This window comes from Leopardus geoffroyi, chromosome C1, assembly GCF_018350155.1.
Source record: "Leopardus geoffroyi isolate Oge1 chromosome C1, O.geoffroyi_Oge1_pat1.0, whole genome shotgun sequence".
Classification (NCBI taxonomy): domain Eukaryota; kingdom Metazoa; phylum Chordata; class Mammalia; order Carnivora; family Felidae; genus Leopardus; species Leopardus geoffroyi.
The window spans coordinates 27,863,816-27,884,127 of NC_059328.1; the positions used below are offsets into that span (position 1 = coordinate 27,863,816).

The 20,312-nt window shown below is 46.4% G+C and overlaps 2 protein-coding genes across 4 annotated transcripts in view; both read left to right on the forward strand.

The window, feature by feature from the left end:
* Nucleotides 1–1,885, forward strand: part of MAP7D1 (MAP7 domain containing 1) — a 34,427-nt gene extending 32,542 nt beyond the window's left edge. The window contains exon 14 of the mRNA XM_045476729.1: nucleotides 1,874–1,885. Within this exon, the coding sequence (XP_045332685.1) occupies nucleotides 1,874–1,875 (2 nt within the window). The 3' untranslated portion in view covers nucleotides 1,876–1,885. The remainder of the gene's footprint in view (nucleotides 1–1,873) is intronic.
* A 16,634-nt stretch (nucleotides 1,886–18,519) lies between these two features.
* THRAP3 (thyroid hormone receptor associated protein 3) overlaps nucleotides 18,520–20,312 on the forward strand; it is a 78,316-nt gene continuing 76,523 nt past the window's right edge. Inside the window, exon 1 of one of the 3 annotated variants that reach the window (XM_045476731.1) lies at nucleotides 18,520–18,638. The gene's annotated coding sequence lies outside the window, so the exon portion shown is untranslated. Of the gene's footprint in view, nucleotides 19,613–20,312 lie in introns of all 3 variants that reach the window. The other 2 variants (XM_045476732.1, XM_045476730.1) reach the window with 2 other exon arrangements.

The window sequence follows — 20,312 nt, forward strand, 5'->3', positions numbered from 1 at the left end:
CTCTGTGTTCCCATTACCTCACTTTTGTGATTCTTCTTGGCCTTTGCATGAACTGTTTCTTTGGCCTGGGATACTCTCCCCTGCCCACTCCCAGTCTCCCCCCATCAAGGTTGGCTGATGATTGTCCAACTCTCTTTTTGTCTTTTTTCTTTTTTCTTTTTATTTATTTGAGAGAGAGAGAGAGAGAGAGAAAGAGAGAATCCTGAGTAGGCTCCATGCTCAGTGCAGAGTGCAATGCGGGGGCTGGATCCCACAACCCTGGGATCGTGACCTGATCCGAAATCAAGAGTCAGAGGCTCAACCCACTGAGCCACCCAGGTGCCCCCGTTGAACTCTTAAATACCACTTTTTTGAGGCTCCTGGGTGGCTCAGTCGGTTAAGCAACTGACTCTTGATTTTGGCTTAGGTCATGATCTCGCAGTTCATGAGTACAAGCCCCATGTCCAACTCTGCACTGTCAGTGCTTGGGATTCTCTCTCTCCTTCTCTCTCTGCCCCTCCCTGTTCTTGCTGGTGTGCTTGATCTTTCTCTCTTTCAAAATAAATAAATAAATTTAAAAAAAAGATACCACTTTTCCCAGGAGGCCTCCTTCGACCCCAGAGCTCTGTATCTACCCTAGCACAACAAATGCTTTATTGTAACTATTTGTCTATTTTTTAATGTTTATTTTATTTTATTTTTTAATGTTTATTTTATTTTATTTTTTAATGTTTATTTATTTTTGAGAGAGAGAGAGAGAGGGAGGGAGAGATGAAGCGTGAGCAGGGGAGGGGAAGAGAGAGAGGGAGACACAGAATCCGAAGCCGGTTCCAGGCTGTGAGCTGTCAGCACAGAGTCCAACATGGGGCTTGAGCTCACAGACTGCGAGATCATGACCTGAGCCGAAGTTGGACGCTTAACCGACTGAGCCACCCAGGTGCCCCAATGTTTATTTTTGAGACAGAGAGAGAGAGAGAGAGAGAGAGAGAGAGAGCAGTGGAGGGGCAGAGAGAGAGGGAGACAGAGGATCCGAAGCAGGCTCTGTGCTGACAACAGAGAGCTTGACACGGGGCTCGAACTCACAAACTGTGAGATCATGACCTGAGCCAAAGTCAGACATTTAACTGACTGAGCCACCCAGGTGCCCCTATTTTTTTTTTTTTTTAAGATTTTATTTTTAAGTAATCTCTACACCCAATAGAGGGCTTGAACTCACAACCCCGAGGTCAAATATCACATGCTTCACCAACTGAGCCAGCCAGGCACCCCAACTGTTTGTCTATTAAATGCTCCTCTGCCAGAACCTGAGTCACAAGAGCAGGAACATTTCAGTTCTGTCCTTCCTAGGCCCCGGTGCCTGGCACACACTAGATGCTGTCTGTGTACAATAAATGTCTGACAGAGAGAAACATGAGCCAGAGCGTGCAGGCCAGAACAGTTGGGGGAGTGAGAGAGGGAGACTAATAGGCAGGTCGTGTTTCACACTGGTGCAGCGTGAGACAGGAAAGAATGTTGCCAAGTGTCCCAGAAGCTGGACAGGAATCAGGCACTGAGTGCCTTGTATTCTGATTATCTGGGACGTTTCTTCTTTCTCCTATTGCATGGAAAACTCACAGAAGGGTTTTAAGTTGGGAGGTAACATAATTGGAGGTGAAAATACCAGCCAACCACAGGATGGAGGCAGGTGGACAAGACTGGAGGCAGGAAGTTATGAGGCTGTGGCCATAAGATGTCTCTGGAGGGAAACTGAGGAAGGGAACTGGATGGCCAAGGGGCACGGGCGGAAGAGACATTTCACTGCATGTTCTTTGTACCTGTGGAAAATTTGAAGCATGTGAGTGTACTACTTGGTCAAAAAATCATTTTAATTTTTTTTTTTTTTTATGTTAGAGAGAGGGAGAGAGTGAGTAGGGTAGAGGGGCAGAGCAAGACAGAGAGAGAGAGAGAGAGAGAGAGAGAGAGAGAGAGAGAGAGGATCCCAAGCAGGCTCCACACTCAGTGCGGAGTCCAATGCAGGGCTCGATCCCATGACCCTGGGATCATGACCTGAGCTGAAATCAAGAGTTGGATGCTCAACCGACTGAGCCACCCAGGTGCCCATCAGAAAGTCATTTTAAAGACTGAACATCTACTCAAGACATGATGTCTATAACATCTGACTTTTTTGTATTATAAACCAATGTTGACCCCTTAAAGTAGATGAGATGATATATAAAAGTAAAAATAATAAAAAATAGGATCCCCTATAGTTTCTTCTACCTGAAAGTGAGTAGTGATAGAAACCCTCCCTGTGTCCCCACCTAAAGCTGCTGAAAGATAATCTGGATGAGGGCTACGGGAGAGGCCTAGCCCTTGGTGGGATTGCTGGAGTGAACAAATCAAAATACAGGACCCCTGTTAAAGTAGAGTTTCAGACAAACAATGGATAATTGTTCAGTATAAGTATATTCTAAATATGACATGGGACATACATTTAAAAAGTCTTTATTGTTCCCTGAAATTTAAATTTTCCTGGATTTTATCTGGCAACCCTGTACCCTGGCCTTTCTTCTCTCTCAGCCCATACTACTGGTCCTTCTGCCAATTTTTATTTTAAATCCTCATCTGAATGATTTTTACTTAAAAGCCATTCAAATTTGTTTTACTTATTTATTTAAAAATTTTTTAAACGTTTATTTATTTTTGAGAGAAAGAGACATAGAGAGAAAGAGACAGAGAACAAGCAGATGAGGGGCAGAGAGAGGGAGACAGAATCTGAAGCAGGCTCCAGGCTCTGAGCTGTCAGCACAGAGCCTGATGTGGGGCTCGAACCCACAAACTGTGAGATCATGACCTGAGCCAAAGTCAGATGCTTAATCGACTGAGCCACCTAGGTGCCCCTCAAATCTGTTTTAAAAATTGCCACCAGACTTTTCTGCAGGGTCTCTGGCCTCACACAGTGCTGCCCCTGGCTCCACTGGCCCAGCACACAGCAGACCCCAGCATACCTGGTGTCTGCCGAGTGAGGTGAGTGGAGAAAGCAGGTCAGGCAGTTCTGGCCAGGCCCTGAGGACTGGTCCTGGTGATGGGCACTGGTAATTGAGCCTGGATACTGGGCACTGGGTTTCAAGCACAGGGTATCATGTCCTGGCTCTGAGTGCTGGACTCTGGGTCTTGGAAACCAGGACCAGGGAGAAGGCCAGGAGTTCTTGGTCACTGGGCAAAGGGAACTTCAGCTCAGCAGCAGTTGTGAGCCTGGTGTCCCTTACTGTCTAGGGTGGGGCTGGGGATGAGGAGCTGCCCAGCCCTCAGCTGTTTTGTAACAGCTGCTGGACCAGGCTAGACAGGAAATTTAAGGAGCTGGGGGTGGGGTAGGGAAAAAGGGATCAGTGGACAGGGCAAGGCCACTTGGGCAGACTGACTTAGGTCCCAGGCCCGAGGGTGAGAGCGGGCTGGAGCTCCAGATCTCTCAGAGACACAGAGGGACCCTAGGAGCAAAAACAGGATGGGCAGTAGGGAGAGTGGGAACTTTTAGGCTCCCCTGTCTGTCCACCCTCCCTCTTTGCCAGCCTCCTGGCTCAGCTCCCAGGCCAAGGCAGCTGGAGTGATTAGTGTGGGCCGAGGGAGTAGGAATGCCAGAGGCTTGTCTCATGTCTCAGAACACGGGGATCCAGCAGAGCAGATGGCACAACTGAGATGAGAAAGAGTGGCCATGAGATAAGAAGAGATAAACAGGGCGGACACCAGAGACAGACCAGAGTAGCAGGGCGAGACACAGAGTGAGAGACTCAACTCTACATAGAGAAATTGGTGGTGGAGGGACGCATCGACAGACCTTCTCTCTGTCTCTTCCTAAGCCCTGCCAGGTCTGAGTGTCTCGCCTCTGTGTCCTCTATCCCTAGGTTTCTCAACCTCAGTCCTGTTGATGTTTGGGGCAGGACGGTTCTCTGATAGTCGGTGGGAGGAGGCTGTCGTGTGTATTGTAGGATAGTTAGCTGCTGCTAAGTCCCTCAGCCCGCCAGATGCTAGTACACCCTTCCCCCCAGGTTGTGACCACCAAAAATGTCTCCAGATCTTGCCAAATGTTCCCTGGGGAAGGGATGAATCACGATATTTTACACCTGAAACTAATATTACACTGTATGTTAACTAACTGGAATTTGAATCAAACCTTAAAACAAAACAAAACAACAAAACAAATGTTCCCTGGGGAGGAAATGCCCCTGGCTAACAATCTTCCCTGTTCCCAACTAGATAACCATGTGCTGGAGAAGAACCAACTCCTGGTTTCTGGCTGGTTCTCCCATCAGCCCTTGTGCTCTCCCCTTCCCCCCCAGCATGGCTTCAACTGCCTGCCTCGGAAGCCAGAGAAACTGAGACTAAAGCAGCAATGAATTTGGGGCGGCTGGATGGCTCAGTCCGGTATAGTGTCCGACTTGAGCTCAGGTCGTGATCTCACGGCTCGTGAGTTCAAGCCCCACGTCGGGCTCTGTGCTGACAGCTCAGAGTCTGGAGCCTGCTTTGGATTCTGTCTCCTCTTTCTGCCCCTCTCCCTGCTGATGGTCTGTTTCTGTCTCTCAAAAATGAATAAACGTTGGAAAAAAAAATTTTTTTTTTCCAACGTTTATTTATTTTTGGGACAGAGAGAGACAGAGCATGAACGGGGGAGGGGCAGAGAGAGAGGGAGACACAGAATCGGAAACAGGCTCCAGGCTCTGAGCCATCAGTCCAGAGCCCGACGCGGGGCTCGAACTCACGGACCGCGAGATCGTGACCTGGCTGAAGTCGGACGCTTAACCGACTGCGCCACCCAGGCGCCCCAACGTTAAAAAAAAAATTTAAAGCAGTAGTGAACAGAGTCGCTGCCCTCATGGCATTCCTGGTCCTATTCCATCCAGAAGGTACCACAGGTGTGCCTTGGGTGTGCAAGAGGGTGCTTTGAGTGGGTGTGCACCCTTGTCTTGATAGGAGGAGGGAGACATGAGCCCCCAAGTACATCTGGACTAGGCACTTGTAGCAAGTGTGCATGTTACCCGCAATGCTCAGTTGTAAGACATGTCACATTTATTTATTTCTCTATATCACATTATTTGCTCTAACCCCCTGCCCCACCCCCACCCCTCAGCCAGGCTGGTGGGAAATTCAATCACAGTAATATTTGGGGAATCCTCTACCCGGTGGTGTGCCGGTAAATGTCTACAAACAGCTTGGGGGGGGGGGTGGCGTTAGGAAGAGACTTAATTTGTAACATTTGCCTATTTTCGTGGTATAAATAGTGCCACCACAGCAGATTTCTAGTTGCCAACATGATGTCACCGGAAGTGTTGTGTAGATGTGCACCATCGTGCCACGTTTCCACCCTACAGATGTGAATAGCCCAGGAGCAAAGATGGTAGCAGAATGCAGTGAAATGATTAGGAAGTGATGCACTTCGAATGTTATTACCTTTGAATACACTTTTTTTTTAAATTTCTTAAAGTTTTATTTATTTATTTTGAGAGAGAGAGAGAGTGAGCATGAGCTGGGGAGGTGCAGAGAGAGAGGGAGAGAGAGGGTCCACACTGCCATCACAGAGCCTGTCTCAGGACTCCAGCTCATGAATTGTGAGATCATGACTTGAGCAGAAACCAGGAGTCGGACGCTTAACCGACTAAACCACCCAGGTGCCTCAAATAGACTTAAAAAAAATTTTTTTTTAATGTTTATTTATTTTTGAGAGAGAAAGAGAGTGTGATCAGGGGAGGGGCAGACAGAGAGGGAGACACAGAATCCGAAGCAGCTCCAGGCTCTGAGCTGTCAGCACAGAGCCAGACGCAGGGCTCGAACTCATGGACTGTGAGATCGTGACCTGAGCTGAAGTCGGACGCTTAACTGACTGAGCCACCCAGGCACCCCTCAAATACACTTTCTTTAACTGCAAGTTTATATAATTTAATTTTTGATAGTGTCCCCATCCCTCCTAAGCACTATTCCTGAGGGTGTGTCCAGTCTAGAACGTTCAGGAGAGGACTCTGATTAGCAATTAACTTTGCTCTATCTTCATGAATCTGCTTGGCTTTGCCACAGTAGTCTTTGGCTCTGATTCCCAAACCACCACACTCAGCACACACATGCACACCCATCCTTCCCCGGAAACAGTAGCTCTGCAGGCCCATCAGAGGTCCTGGGAGATCTGAGCGGGAGTGCTGCAACGTTGTTATTATTCAAGGAAAGATCACAGCTTCAGCAAAGACACCCAGACCCCTGTTCACTTTCTCAGGCTTGGGAAACCTCTCCCCACCTCCTCTGATGGGCCACTTCCCCCCTCTCAAGCCTGGGAGCCCTGCACTCTGGAATAACCCAGTCCCATGTCTCCTAGAGCCCGGCCTCGGTAAACAAAAGCCCTGGCTGAGGGATGTCTTGTGGTGCCTGGCAACCTCGGCTTTTGGCCTTAACAGCCTCAGTCCCCACCCTCCAGGCAAAAAGGAGGAAACCTACCCACCACGCGAGGCGACCAAAATGCAAATTACAACCTCTGCCTTGTAGTCAGACCACTGTGCTGGCAACAACCAACTGAGGCACTGAACGAAGCAAAAGGAAGAGTTGATGATACAAAAGAAGAGATTCTAGCTAGACTTCAAGAGAGACCTCCTGACCTGCCTGGAGGGAATTAAACACAGTGTGAGGGTAAGAGTCTCCCCTCCAGGCTGCCCCAGCAACCACTCAAAGTTGACATGGGCTTCCAAGCTCACATAACATCCTCTGATGGCTCCCTATCAACGCAGGATGAAGTCAGATTAACAACTGAGTGCCCGGGCGCTGGGTGGCTCAGTCCATTAAGCATCCAACTCTTGGTTTTGGCTCAGGTCGTGGTCTCCCATTTTGTGAGTTTGAGCCCCGCATCAGGCTCTGCACTGACAGTGCAAATGTCTCCTCTGTGGGAAACCTTCCCTGCCTCTCCAAGGCCGTTGGTGAAACTGAAGACCCCTGGGGCAAGGCTTATACTGTATCTCATCTGCATATTTTGTATACCTTCCTATCTCATAAATGGGGCAGGAATTCAGTCTTTATTTTATTTATATTGAGAACTGCTGTGGCAATCTCTGTGCTAGGGGAACACAGAGGACACAGGATGCAATATATAGTCCAGTTTGGTCAGAAGAATGAATGAATGGAAGCTGGTACAAATGGTAGTGTTGGGGTTTGAGAGTGATATTTACAACTCCTCCACCAAGTTCAAACCAACCGAGTGGTGTCCTCGTAGGTCAGTTGAGACAGTAGGATGGAGAGCCAAATGAGCTTTATTGCTAGTTGCTCATATTTGGACATAAGCTCAAATACTTTCCCCTCCCACGTCTGGACCTCAGGAAGAACCACCCAAGGTGGAGTCTGGGCCAGCAGGACAGACATACCTACCCAGTCCTTGGGCTAATTAACACTGAGAGTGGGATCAGAGAGGTGGATCTGCAGACCTGCCTCTAGAAATCTGATTCAAGTGCTGGCCTGTATTCACCACGTAAAGGACAGAAATAGGAGGGTCTGAAAAGGGAGGGGAGCCCAGGTCTTATTTGCCTGTCGAAGCTTCTCTCAGTCTCAACCATCCCACAAAATATTCCTTCTCCTCAGGGAGGAGCAAGTGATTGAGAAGGGGAACAGTAAGGAGAAGCTCTCTGCAGTTTCTCTTATAAGGGAGATTCATGAAGGCTCCACCACCATGACCTAATCACCTCCCAAAGGCCTCACTTCCAGATACTAGCACCTTGGGGATTAGGTTTCAACATACGAATGGAGGGGGCACATTCAATCTGTAGCAGCAGGTATGAAGGCCCCACCCCCATACCAACTGAATCAGAATTTCCAGGAGATGCAGCCTAGACTTGTACATTAAAAAAATAAAATAAAAATCCCTAGTTGAGTTAATGTCAACTAGGTGGAGAACCTCTGACTTATAGAAGAGTCAGCCTTGGAAACAGGAGGATGGGGGCCTTTGTTGGTGATTCTCAAACTTGTCTGCATGTTGGAACCACCTGTGGAAACTTCAAAACTCATGATGCCTGTGTCCCACCTCCAAAGATTGTGTTTACTTGGCCTGGGATGTGGTCTGGGTGTTGGAAGTTTTAAAATATCCTGAGAAGATTCCAATGTGCACACAAGTTTGGGAAACACTGGACTAGAATATTCCCTGATGGTAGATCCTAGCCAACTGGCTAAGGACTAACCATCTGCTTAAGCTCAGCCATGAAGGGTTTCCTTTTGCCAATGATCAACAGGAAAATAAGCAACTGTTCCCCTGACCAGAGTGTTTGGTTTGGTTCTTCTGCAGAGATGGAGGTGAAGTTTCTTTGGCTGGTCTGAACAGTAGCAAAGATAACTGTTCCTCTTTTCCACAGGAGGCCCTTCAAGTTTAGAGGGTCACACACTGGTGCTGGTCTCAGTTTCTTCTGTTTTCCCTTCCCAGCTTCCTTCTTGCCCTGAGAGCCTCTTGTATACAATAAAAAGCTCCAACAGCTTCTCTCTGTTAGTCATGACTCCAGTTTAGAACCCAACTCAAACCAATTCATGTTTTGGTTCGTGCATGGAAAAGTCCAGAGGCGCTAACTTCAGAGATGGCTAAATTCAAAGGCTCAACTGGTATAGCCAGTTCCAACTGGAATATGATGTAGGAAGCAAAGGCAAAAGAAAAACAAATTGGGGCGCCTGGGTGGCTTGGTGGGTTAAGCATCCGACTTCGGCTCAGGTCATGATCTCACGGTCCGTGAGTTCGAGCCCTGCGTCGGGCTCTGTGCTGACCGCTCAGAGCCTGGAGCCTGTTTCAGATTCTGTGTCTGAAACTGTCTCTCCCTCTGCCCCTCCCCTGTTCATGCTCTGTCTTTCTCTGTCTCAAAAATAAATAAACGTTACAAAAAATTAAAAAAAAAAAAAGAAAAACAAATTAAATTTCATTACAACTTATAGTCTATTGACGAGTTCTTTAAAAAAATTTTTTTATGTTTATTTATTTTTGAGAGTGTCAGTGGAGGGAGGGGCAGAGAGAGAAGGAGACATGGAATCTGAAGCAGGCTCCAAGCTCAGAGCAGTCAGCACAGAGCCTGACGCAGGGATTGATCTCAAGAACCATGAGATCATGACCTGAGCCGAAGTTGGAAGCTTAACCAACTGACTCACCCCACAGGTCCTTGAGACAGGCAGAGTGACCTTCCTCTGGGAACTCAGCTGCCTCGATGATGACACTTTGCTAAGGGCAAAAAGCAATCTTAACCTTATCTCAGCCTCCAGGATCCTGTAAGTCTCCTTTAATACATAAAAATTCCTTTGGAAACTTCTTTATCTCTACCTCCCAAGTACACGTTAGCAATCATCCTCCAAGCATATGGCCCACTGATATACATCTGAAGGGTCTCATGACTAAGATTTTATTAGACAGTGATAAATAACCTTTTCCTAACAACAGCTAGCCCCCTCAAGGTCCTGGAAACCTTCTGAAATTCCTTAGAGACTTAGGCCATCCCTAACCCCCTCCCAACCTGAAAGTATGTAATCAGTTATCCGTCATAACCCCAGTGCAGCTCTTTCTGTCCAGGGGTCCTGTCCCTGTGTTTTAATAAAACCACCTTTTTTTTTTTTTTTTTACCAAAGATGTTTCAAGAATTCTTTCTTGGCTGTTAGCTCCGAACCCTGCCATTTCCACATCAGAATTTGTCTTTCTCAACTCATGGCTCTGCTTTCCAATCGTGTTGGCTTCATTCTCAGGAAGGCTCTCTCCAAATCCTGGTGAAGATGACATTAACAAGTCCAGGCTGCTCCTCTTCTGGTTTAGCAATCCCAGAAAAAAAAGAGGACTCTTTTCTCAGGGTTCCAGCATGGGTGTCAGGCTGATGTTAATTCCCTCTGTTAGCCTGGTTTGAGCCACCCGCCAATCATTGTGGCCAAAGGAATGAAATGTGCTGATCAACCAGAGTCACCTACTCATCTTGGAGTCAGAGTGGGGGTGGGAAGGCTTCTCAGAGGATTATCAGAGTGCTCTTACCAGAGGAGGAGGAATGGAAGGGGGCTGAGCAGCCATAGCAACTGATAGTCACTCTATTTGCTCCCAGGTTAGGAGGAGATGTACAGAAATCACAACAACGTAAGATAGAATTTGACAAATGCAGAGTAGGTGTTGGGGGACTCTTGATGGAGAGGGACTAGAACCGATGAGATAAAGCCTTTGATAGGTGGGGCCATTGGGAAAGAAGGGGATGAGCCCTCACAAGGCGGCAGGAAGTCCAGAGGATGGTCAAGACAAGCACGCATGACTGGAATGCTGGGTTGAAATCTGAGGCTGGTGAGGACATGGAGGCCAGATGGGGGAAGACCTCGGGCTTGCCCTTCATCCCAATGTCAATGGACAGCCTCTGAAAGTGAAAATGAAGCTGGAAAGACAGTTGGGAGATTAGACCACGTGGGGCCTTGTAGACCACATTGAGGATTTAGGGTTTGATCCTGAAAGCACTGAAGCCAGAGAACAATACAATGAGGGTTGGGCTTGAGAGACAGCTTTCTGACTACCTTCTGGAGCAGGGCCTGGATGGAGAGTAGGAGGAGGCAGGAGGCAGGGAGGCCAGGGAAGAGCTTTTAATCAGAGCCAACACTTATTTACTCCTTACTCTGGCCCAGATACTATTCTAATCACTTCGCAGGTGTTGGGACATGTCAAGGCTTAGAACGGGGTGGCAGGGGATTTAAAAGATGTTTTGGGGGCAGAATGCACTGGACTTTGATGCCATATGGTGGATGAGGTAGAAAGAGAAAGCCAGGATTCCTCTAAGATTTTGAACCTGGGTGATCAGAATGTTAGAGGATACCCTATAAGAAACAGAAAGAAGAACCAAGAAAAGTCCATAGGCATACACTGCTGCCAATTCTGTGCCTAGACGGCTGCTGGCCTCTAGGAAGACAAAGAACAAGCTCATTGTTGCCTTCTGGGAGATGGCTCTCTGCTGGAGACACTGGCATGTAATGGATGATTCCAATATATTGTGCTGAGTGTGGGCAGACTTGTACAAGCAGAGTAGGAAGGAGGCAGTAACAGCACTTCCATTCACACAGTTGCTCCAACTGGAAAAGGAGACTTGAATTCTCCCTCCCTCTCTCATTCAGTCAATCATCAAGACCAGTAGGTTTGATTTCCAAAATATCTTTTATTTTTTTTAAGAGAGAGAGAGCACGAGTTGGGGAAAGGGGCAGAGAGAGAGAGAGAATCCTAAGCAGGCTCCAACCTCAGTATGGAGCCCCACATGGGGCTTGATCCCATGACCCTGGGATCATGACCTGAGCCAAAATCAAGAGTCAGACGTCAACTGACCGAGCCACCAAGGCACCCCTTCTAAATATCTTTTTTTTTTTTACAGTGTTATGATTTTATTCATAAAACACAGAAATAGGAAAAAAATTTACAATGTTAAAAGTCAAGATAATTATCAGTTTTGAGAGAAAGATTACAGTGGTGACTAAGAGGTACCATGAAGATACAAAGCTTCTGCAGCATTGGGGCGCCTGGGTGGCTCAGTCGGTTAAGCGGCCGACTTCGGCTCAGGTCATGATCTCGCGGTCCGTGAGTTCGAGCCCCGCGTCGGGCTCTGTGCTGACAGCTCAGAGCCCGGAGCCTGTTTCAGATTCTGTGTCTCCCTCTCTCTGACCCTCCCCCGTTCATGCTCTGTCTCTCTCTGTCTCAAAAATAAACGTTAAAAAAAAAAAAAAAAAAAAAAGCTTCTGCAGCATAGGTAATTCCCTCTTTTTTTTTTTTTTTTTTTTTTGGTTTTTATTTTTTACCTCTTTATTTTTATTTTTTTAATATATGAGATTTACTGTCAAATTGGTTTCCATACAACACCCAGTGCTCATCCCAAAAGATGCCCTTTTCAATACCCATCACCCACCCTCCCCTCCCTCCCACCCCCCATCAACCATCAGTTTGTTCTCAGTTTTTAAGAATCTCTTATGCTTTGGCTCTCTCCCACTCTAACCTCTTTTTTTTTTTTTCCCTTCCCCTCCCCCATGGGTTTCTGTTAAGTTTCTCAGGATCCACATAAAATTCCCTCTTTTTTTTTAAGTTTATTTTTTAATTTACATTCAAGTTAGTTAGCATATAGCGCAATAATGATTTCAGGAGTAGATTCTAGTGATTCATCCCCTACGTGTAACAGCCAGTACTTATCCCAACAATTGTCTTCCTTAATGCCCCTTCCCCATTTATCCCATCACCCCACCCACAACTCCTCTAGCAACCCTCAGTTTGTTCTCTGTATTTAAGAGTCTCTCATGGGGGTGCCTGGGTGGCTCAGTCAGTTAAGCATCCGACTTCAGCTCAGGTCCTGACCTCACAGTTCGTGAGCTTGAGCCCCGCATCAGGCTCTGTGCTGACAGTTCACAGCCTGGCACCTGCTTCAGATTCTGTGTCTCCCTCCTTCACTACCCCTCCCCCATTCTCTCTCTCTTTTTCAAAAATAAAGAAACATTTAAAAAATTAAAAAAAAAAGTCTCTTATGTTTTGTTCCTCTCCTTGTTTTTATTTTTGCTTCCCTTCCCTTATGTTCATGTTTTGTATCTTAAATTCCTCATATGAGTGAAGTCATATATCTGTCTTCTCTGACTAATTTCGCTTAGCATAATACCCTCTAGTCCCATCCACGTAGTTACAAATGGCAAAATTTCATTCTTCTTGATTGTCGAGTAATACTCCATTGTATATATATACCACATCTTCTTTATCCATTCATCCGTCTATGGACATTTGGGCTCTTTCCATACTTTGGCTATTGTCGATGGCACTGCTATAAACATTGGGGTGCATGTGCCCCTTTGAAACAGCATACCTGCATCCCTTGGATAAATATCTAGTAGTGCAATTGCTGGGTTGTAGGGTAGTTCTATTCTTAATTTTTTGAGGAACCTCCATATTGTTTTCCAGAGGGGCTGCACCAGTTTGCATTCCCACCAGCAGTGCAAAAGAGACCCTCTTTCTTTGCATCCTCACCAACATCTGTTTTTTGCCTGAGTTGTTAATTTTAGCCATTCCGAATAGCTGTGAGGTTGTATCTCGTTGTGGTTTTAATTTGTATTTCCCTGATGATGAGTGATGTTGAGTGTTTTTTTCATGCGTCAGTTTGCCATCTGGATGTCTTCTTTGGAGAAGTGTCTATTTATGTCTTTTGTCCGTTTCTTCACTGGATTATTTGTTTTTTTCGGTGTTGAGTTTGAAAAGTTCTTTATAGATTTTGGATACTAACCCTTTATCCAATATGTCATTTGCAAATATCTTTTCCCATTCTGTCTATTGCCTTTTAGTTTTACTGATTGTTTCCTTCGCTGTGCAGAAGCTTTTTATTTTGATGAGGTCCCAATAGTTCATTTTTGCTTTTGTTTCCCTTGCCTCTGAAGATGTGTTGAGTAAGAATTTGCTGCGGCCGAGGTCAAAGAGGTTTTTGCCTGCTTTCTCCTGTAGGGTTTTGATGGCTTTCTGTTTTACATTTAGGTCTTTCATCCATTTTGAGTTTATTTTTGTGTATGGTGTAAGAAAGTGGCCCAGGTTCTTTTTTCTGCATGCCGCTGTCCAGTTTTCCCAGCACCATTTGCTGAAGAGACTATTTTTATTTCATTGGATATTTTTTCCTGCTTTGTCAAAGATTAGTTGGCCATACATTTGTGGGTCCATTTCTGGGTTCTCTATTCTGTTCCATTGATCTGAGTGTCTGTTTTAGTGTCAGTATCATACTGTCTTAATGATCACAGCTTTGTAATACATCATGAAGTCCTGTATTGTGATGCCTCCAGCTTTGGTTTTCTTTTTCAGCAGTGCTTTGGCTATTTGGGGTCTTTTCTGGTTCCATACAAATTTTGGGATTGTTTGTTCTAGCTCTGTGAAGAATGCTGGTGTTATTTTGATAGGGATTGTATTGAATACGTAGATTGTTTTGGGTAGTATCGACGTTGTAACAATATTTGTTCTTCCCCTCCTAAATATCTTTTGGGCATCTTTTGAATATGTTTACTTTTTCTTCATCCCCACTGAAAACACATTAGGTCAAGACATTTTATCTTCTCACTTGAACTACTGTAGTATGACTTCCTAATTGGTCTCTCCACTTTCATTCTGGTTTGCCCTAATCCATTCTCACACTGTGCCGGAATAATCCTTTACAGAAGGAAATCTGAATCCCTCCCCTGCTTATAAATCTCTCAATAGCTTCCCATTGCTCTCAGAATAAAATCCAATATCCTCAACGTGGCCAATCAGACCCAGCAGGATATGGCTGGTTAGGACCTCATCAGGCTTATTGTGTTTTAGTTCCTATTACACTCAGTGTGTAGGCCTAACAATATTTACAATGTGCCAAGTTCCTTCAGGTCACAGGGCTTTCCCACATGCCTTTCCCTTTGTCTGTAATGTGCTTCCCTAGTTCTTGGCCTGGTTGATTACAAGTTTATGAGTCACTTCCTCAGTGAAGCCTCCTCTGACCTTCTAGCCTAGGTCAAGATCTCTAGATTCCATGTCAGAATCAGCTTTTTCTAAAAGAAAAAGAAAAAAAAAAAAGAATCAGCTTTTTCTATAAATGGCAGATAATAAATATTTTAGGCTTTGCAGGTCACAGAATGTCAAAACTACTCAATTCTGTGTCGTAACAGCCATAGATAATACATAATGAACTAATGAATGCTGAACTTTGAATTTCATATGTACTTTTCACATGTCACAAAATATTAGTCTTCTTTTGATTTTTTCCAACCATTTAAAAATGTAAAAACAGGGGCACCTGGGTGGCTCAGTTGGGTAAGCATCTGACTCTTGATTTCAGCTCAGGCCACAATCTCGAGGTTCATGAGTTTGAGCCCCGCATTCGGCTCTGTGCTGACAGTGTGGAGACTGCTTGGGACTCTCTCTCTCTCTGCCCTTCCCTTGGTCACACTTGCTCTCTCTCTCTCTCAAAATAAATGAATAAAAAAAAAAGAACTTAAAAAAATGTAAAAACAGTTCCTAGCTTCTGGCCATCCAAAAACAGGAGGAGGGCTAGAATTGGCTTGTAGCCTATCGTTTGCCAACCCCTGTTCTATGTTGTCAATGGCATATATCACATACTTTCCTGTGTTGCACTTATCACAGTGATAACTAATCATGCATGCAGTAGACTTTTTTTTTTTTGCAATGGACTTAAAATTTTTTTAATGTTTATTTATTTTGAGAGAGAGAGAGCACGCATGGACACATGCCAGAACTAGTGCAAGCAGGGGAGGGGTACAAAGAGAGAGAGAGGGAGACAGAGAATCCTAAGTAGGTTCCATGCTGCCAGCGCAAATCCCTATGCCAGGGTCGATCCCACGAACTGTGAGATCATGACCTGAGCTGAAACCAAGAGTCAGACTCTTTTTTTTTTAAAGAAACTTGATGCAAGAATATTCTTTTGAATTTTTAAAATGTTTATTTTAAAATTATTTTTAATGTTTGTTTATTTTTGAGGGAGAGACAGAGCATGAGCAGGGGAAGGGCAGAGACAGAGGGACTCTGAAGCAGGCTCCAGGTTCTGAGTTATCAGCATAGAGCCTGATGTGGGGCTTGAGCTTGCACACCCATGAGATCATGAACTGAGCCGAAGTTGGATGCTTAACTGACTGAGCCACCCAGGTGCCCCAAATGTTTATTTTTTTAATAAAAAAAAAAAAAACCTTTTTAAAATGTTTATTTTTGAGACAGAGAGACAGAGCACAAGTAGGGGAGGGGCAGAGAGAGAGGGAGACACAGAATTGGAAGCAGGCTCCAGGCTCTGAGCTGTCAGCATAGAGTCAAATGTGAGGCTCAAACTCACAAGCTTCAACTCACAAGCTGTGAAATCACGTCCTGAGCCAAAGTCGGTAGCTTAATGGGCTGAGCCACCCAGGTGTCCCCAAATCCTTATTTATTTTTGAGAGAGAGAGAGCACAAACTAGGGAGGGGCGGGGGGGTGGGGTGCAGAAAATTCGAAGCAGGCTCCGCGCTGTCAGCGCAGAGCCTGATACGGCTCTTGAAATCACGTTTCATGAGATCGTGACACGAGCTGAAGTCAGATGCTTAACCGACGGTGCCATCCAGGAGCCGCCCCCTCCCCCCAAATAATTTTTTTAAAATTAAGTAATCTCTAAGCTCAACATGGGGCTTGAACCTTGAGATCAAGAGTCACACGCTCTACCAACTGAGCTAGCCAGGGACCCCCAACAATAGATTTCTTAATGTTGTCTTTCCAGTTAGAAGTAAGCTCTGTGAAGGCATGGACCACATTTATTTTGCTTGTCATTTTCCTCCTGAGCTTCTAGTACAAGTCCTGACTCAAATGAATGCAGTGAAAAGATGTTCTTTAAAAAAAAAATTTTTTTTTTTTTAGTGTTTATTTTTGAGAGAGAGAGAGTGAGCAGGGGAGTGGCAGAGAGAGATGGGGGGTAGACCAGAGGATCCAAATCGGGCTCTGCGCTGGACAGCAGACAGCCTGACTCAGGGCTTGAACTCATGAACCATGAGATCATGACCTGAGCAGAAGTTGGATGCTTACCTGACGAGTCACCCAGGTGCCCCTAAAATGTTCTCTTTCATGAGAGGAGCTCAAAGCTTAGTGGAGAATACAGACACATAAACAATTAACTACACAATTAGGTAATGTATTGGAGGGAAAAAGAGTTCAGTCTTCCGCAGGATTAGTTTGAGATACCAAGGTATGGGGACTCCTACACGTCTGAAACAGTCTGAGTTGATGCTAACATGTTAAGGGAGTAAAACGCACAGGAGAGATAGAAAACTACCCGAGTATGCCAGATCACTCAAGGATGGAGGAGAGGCTGAATGAAAAGAGAGGGAGGAGGCTGGAACTGTGGGGTAAGTTTTGGGCCAGGGAACGGATAGAGGTGGGAGAGAGGTAAGAAGAGATCCAACAGAGTATTTCAGAAACCAAGGGGAACGACTATGCATTTTTTTTATCCCTCTAATTTACCATTGTGTTCCTAGTATTTTGCACTGGGTATGGCATGTAACAGACACTCAGAAAATCTGTGAATTGAAAATTAAGTTGAATCAGAACCTTTCAAGAAACATTACACAACAAGCAGGGAAGTGCTCAAAGAAGGAAGAAAGAGTAAGCAGCCTGGAAATACTGCTGCTGAGGTCAGTAAGGGTGAGGGCTGATGTGGCACGGTCTGAGAGTTGAGTTGAGCCTGGTGAGCTTTCGTTGCAGAAAGAACAGTAGATTTCTTCAATATTTAGTCATGTTTACTTTGCCCTGGGGTTGCAGAAATCCACCAAAACCGATCTCTGTTCTCTTTTTTTTTTTTTTTCAACGTTTTTTATTTATTTTTGGGACAGAGAGAGACAGAGCATGAACGGGGGAGGGGCAGAGAGAGAGGGAGACACAGAATCGGAAACAGGCTCCAGGCTCCGAGCCATCAGCTCAGAGCCTGACGCGGGGCTCGAACTCACGGACCGCGAGATCGTGACCTGGCTGAAGTCGGACGCTTAACCGACTGCGCCACCCAGGCGCCCCCCGATCTCTGTTCTCAAAGAGCTCACAGTTTGGTGGGGGAGACAAACACAGGCCTTGATAATTATAGAATAAGGTGCGAAGCTACTGTGGGAATACATATAGTGAGGAGCTTGTAAACTTGGAAGGCTTCATAGAAGAGGTGACATTTGAGCCAGTCTTTAAGGTTGGAGTTCACTAATGCAGTAATTCTGGAGGAAACAAGCATGTGCGAAACCCTGATAAATGCAGTGCCTCTCAAGCTTGTAGGTGCATAAGAATCACTGGAGAGTTGCTTATAACACAGATTCCAAGCCTATACAGTTCCTGGGAAACTTCTGGTTTAATAGGTGAGTGGCATCCATTTTAACAAGCTTCACGGGACTACTCTTCTGGAAAATCTCTTTCTGTGCTCCCACAGTCATAGGCCGGGGTGGGGGAGTGGGGGTAGGGGATGCGGGAGATGAGGCCGGACGGAGCTTGACCATCGGGCTCCTGGGGTTCCCATAGAGGTCACGCTATCACAATAAAAACAGCTCCATTTTGAGTCACGCTGCTTTCAGGGTACAAGCCGCTTTCATGTGCTTTACTTGTCGGACTCTCGCAGCAACTCTGCGGGATAGAAATTACCCGTCTCGTATCATAAGGGAGGAAACCAAGGCTCACTGAGGGGAGGCGATGTGCTCAAGGTCACAAAACGAGAGGCAGCAGGGAAGAGACGGAAAGCCTGGCGACCAAATTCCCAGCTCAGAGTCTCCACCACAACGAAGGCAGGCCGCGAGTGGGTGGGGCTCAAGCCCTCCCTTCAGGCTGGTTCCAAAATGGTGGGGGTAGTGGCGTCAGCAACGCCCCCGCCCCTTCCGTCCACCTCCCTCCTTCTTCCCCAGGCCACCCAGGCGGGGGGAGGGGATGGAACGGAGCAACCCACGTGACTGACGACAACCTGGCGCGTGACGCAAAGCGGCGGGCCCAACGCTCGCCTTGCCTGGTGGGAAACGTAGTTAAGCCGGCCGGCAAGTTGGCGAGGAGGGGCGGGCCTAGCACTACATTTCCCAGGAGGCAGCGGGACGACGCCGCAGCTACCGCCGTCGGAGAGCGGGGACGCGGGGCGCGCTGTCGGGCGGGGGCGAGGTTCGGGCCGGTTGTGCCGTTGCGAGGTTGCAGCTGCGATCGCTGCGGTGGGCCCAGGTGAGTGAGGGCCTCCGATGGGGATTAGGGCAGCTCCGTCAGCTCCAGTCTTTTTCGTTTTTGTCTTTTCTCCGCGGCGGCTGGGTCAGGGTCCCCGGCAGGCCCGGCGCGGAGCCGCTTCCCCGCGCCTACCCCCAGGCCTCTGAGCGGGCCCCACTCTCTCGGCTCCTCCCCCTCCCCGCCCTTCAGGGCTTCCCCTCGCTTCGGCCTAGCTCCCGACGCTTTAGTCCTCCTTTTCTCGAGAGCATCTCGTACTTTTTTTTTTTTTCCTCCTCGTAAGCTGTGAGGGAGAGGCTTCCACATCCTTCATCTCTCCCTTTGGCCGTAGGAACCCCATTATTTGGATTTTTTTCTTTTCCCCGAACTCTTTGAGTGCAACCCAGCCCCCCTCCCCCTCCCCTCGGTCTCCATTGGCCTGGTCTGCCTTCTCCTAGGGCGCATGTGGCTGGCCCTCAGTAAATGTTAGTCCTTCTTTTTTGCCTTGCGGCCAGAGGAGGCATAGTCCAAATTTATCTGCTACGGGAACATTTGTGCGCCCACTTTTATTTCAGTCTCTTGGGGTTGAGGTGAAGCCGATATGCATTCCAGTGGTAATTGGCGTGTGTTCTGCTTGTAGAAGGCAATTTTCTTTGCCTCCCTTAGCACTTCAGCAACTTTTATCAGCTATTCTCATTGCTTTTCTAAATCTTAGTGGTGGAACTTGGCAGAAGCTGGCGAGTAGCGCTGGTGCCCAGAAGTTCGAAGCCATCAATGGTAGTAGGGTGTTTACGGAGGGATTGTTAATTGGATTGAAGGAGAAGCCTCAGTATGGTAGAGCCTGGCGGGCGAGAGCCAACGAAGCTTCTGGTGGCAGCATAACAGATGGACTCTGGAGCCAGCTTTCGTGGGTTCAAATTTTGGTTCTGTTAGCTTTTTATTTTAGGTCAAGGGGCTTCCCTTCCAGGTACCTCAGTTTCCTTATCTGCAAAATAGCGGTAAGTAACGGGGTTATTTTATAGAGTTTTTGTGAAGATTAAATGAGATTAAATTGAAAACCGCTTAGCTCATTACCTGGCACGTATTAAACGCCATTATTATTATCCTCATCGCTTACAGGATTTCCAGTGTGGGCCCAGAGTGGAAAGGCATGTGTCACACTATCATTTTCCTTTCCTTTCGGATGGCCCTCCCCTTTTTTGTTTATGCAACTATTGTCTGTTAGGCTATCTGGACAGCTTGAGGTGTCCCAACAGTAGCCTGTTGAAGTCAGAAGCGGTTCCTGCCATGAAAAACTTCTGGAGCAAATGGGGCTTAGTTTGCTCTTTCTTGGGAATTCTTTGCGAACTAGTGCACAGACTTTAGCAATACCGAAACCAAGTTTATTCTGTAGCCAGTCAGGCTTGGTTGTATCTTGTAATAGGTGAATTGAAGTTTTCATAAGACACTGTTTAATAATCGTTATGTCCAATATAGGCTTATTTTTTTGTTCTTTAAACCTTTTGGTAGCAGTGAAAGATCTCCGGTTTTGAGGACTGATGTTTTTAGTCTGCAGATGAAGTACAGTCCAGTTTTAGTGGTGGTGTAGAAGAACTACAGCAAAAATAGTTCTTTAGCATATTTCATTAGCATTGCCACCACATACAGATACTTTTTGAATTTGATTTAGCCATTGAAATCATGGATTATAAAAAGAGT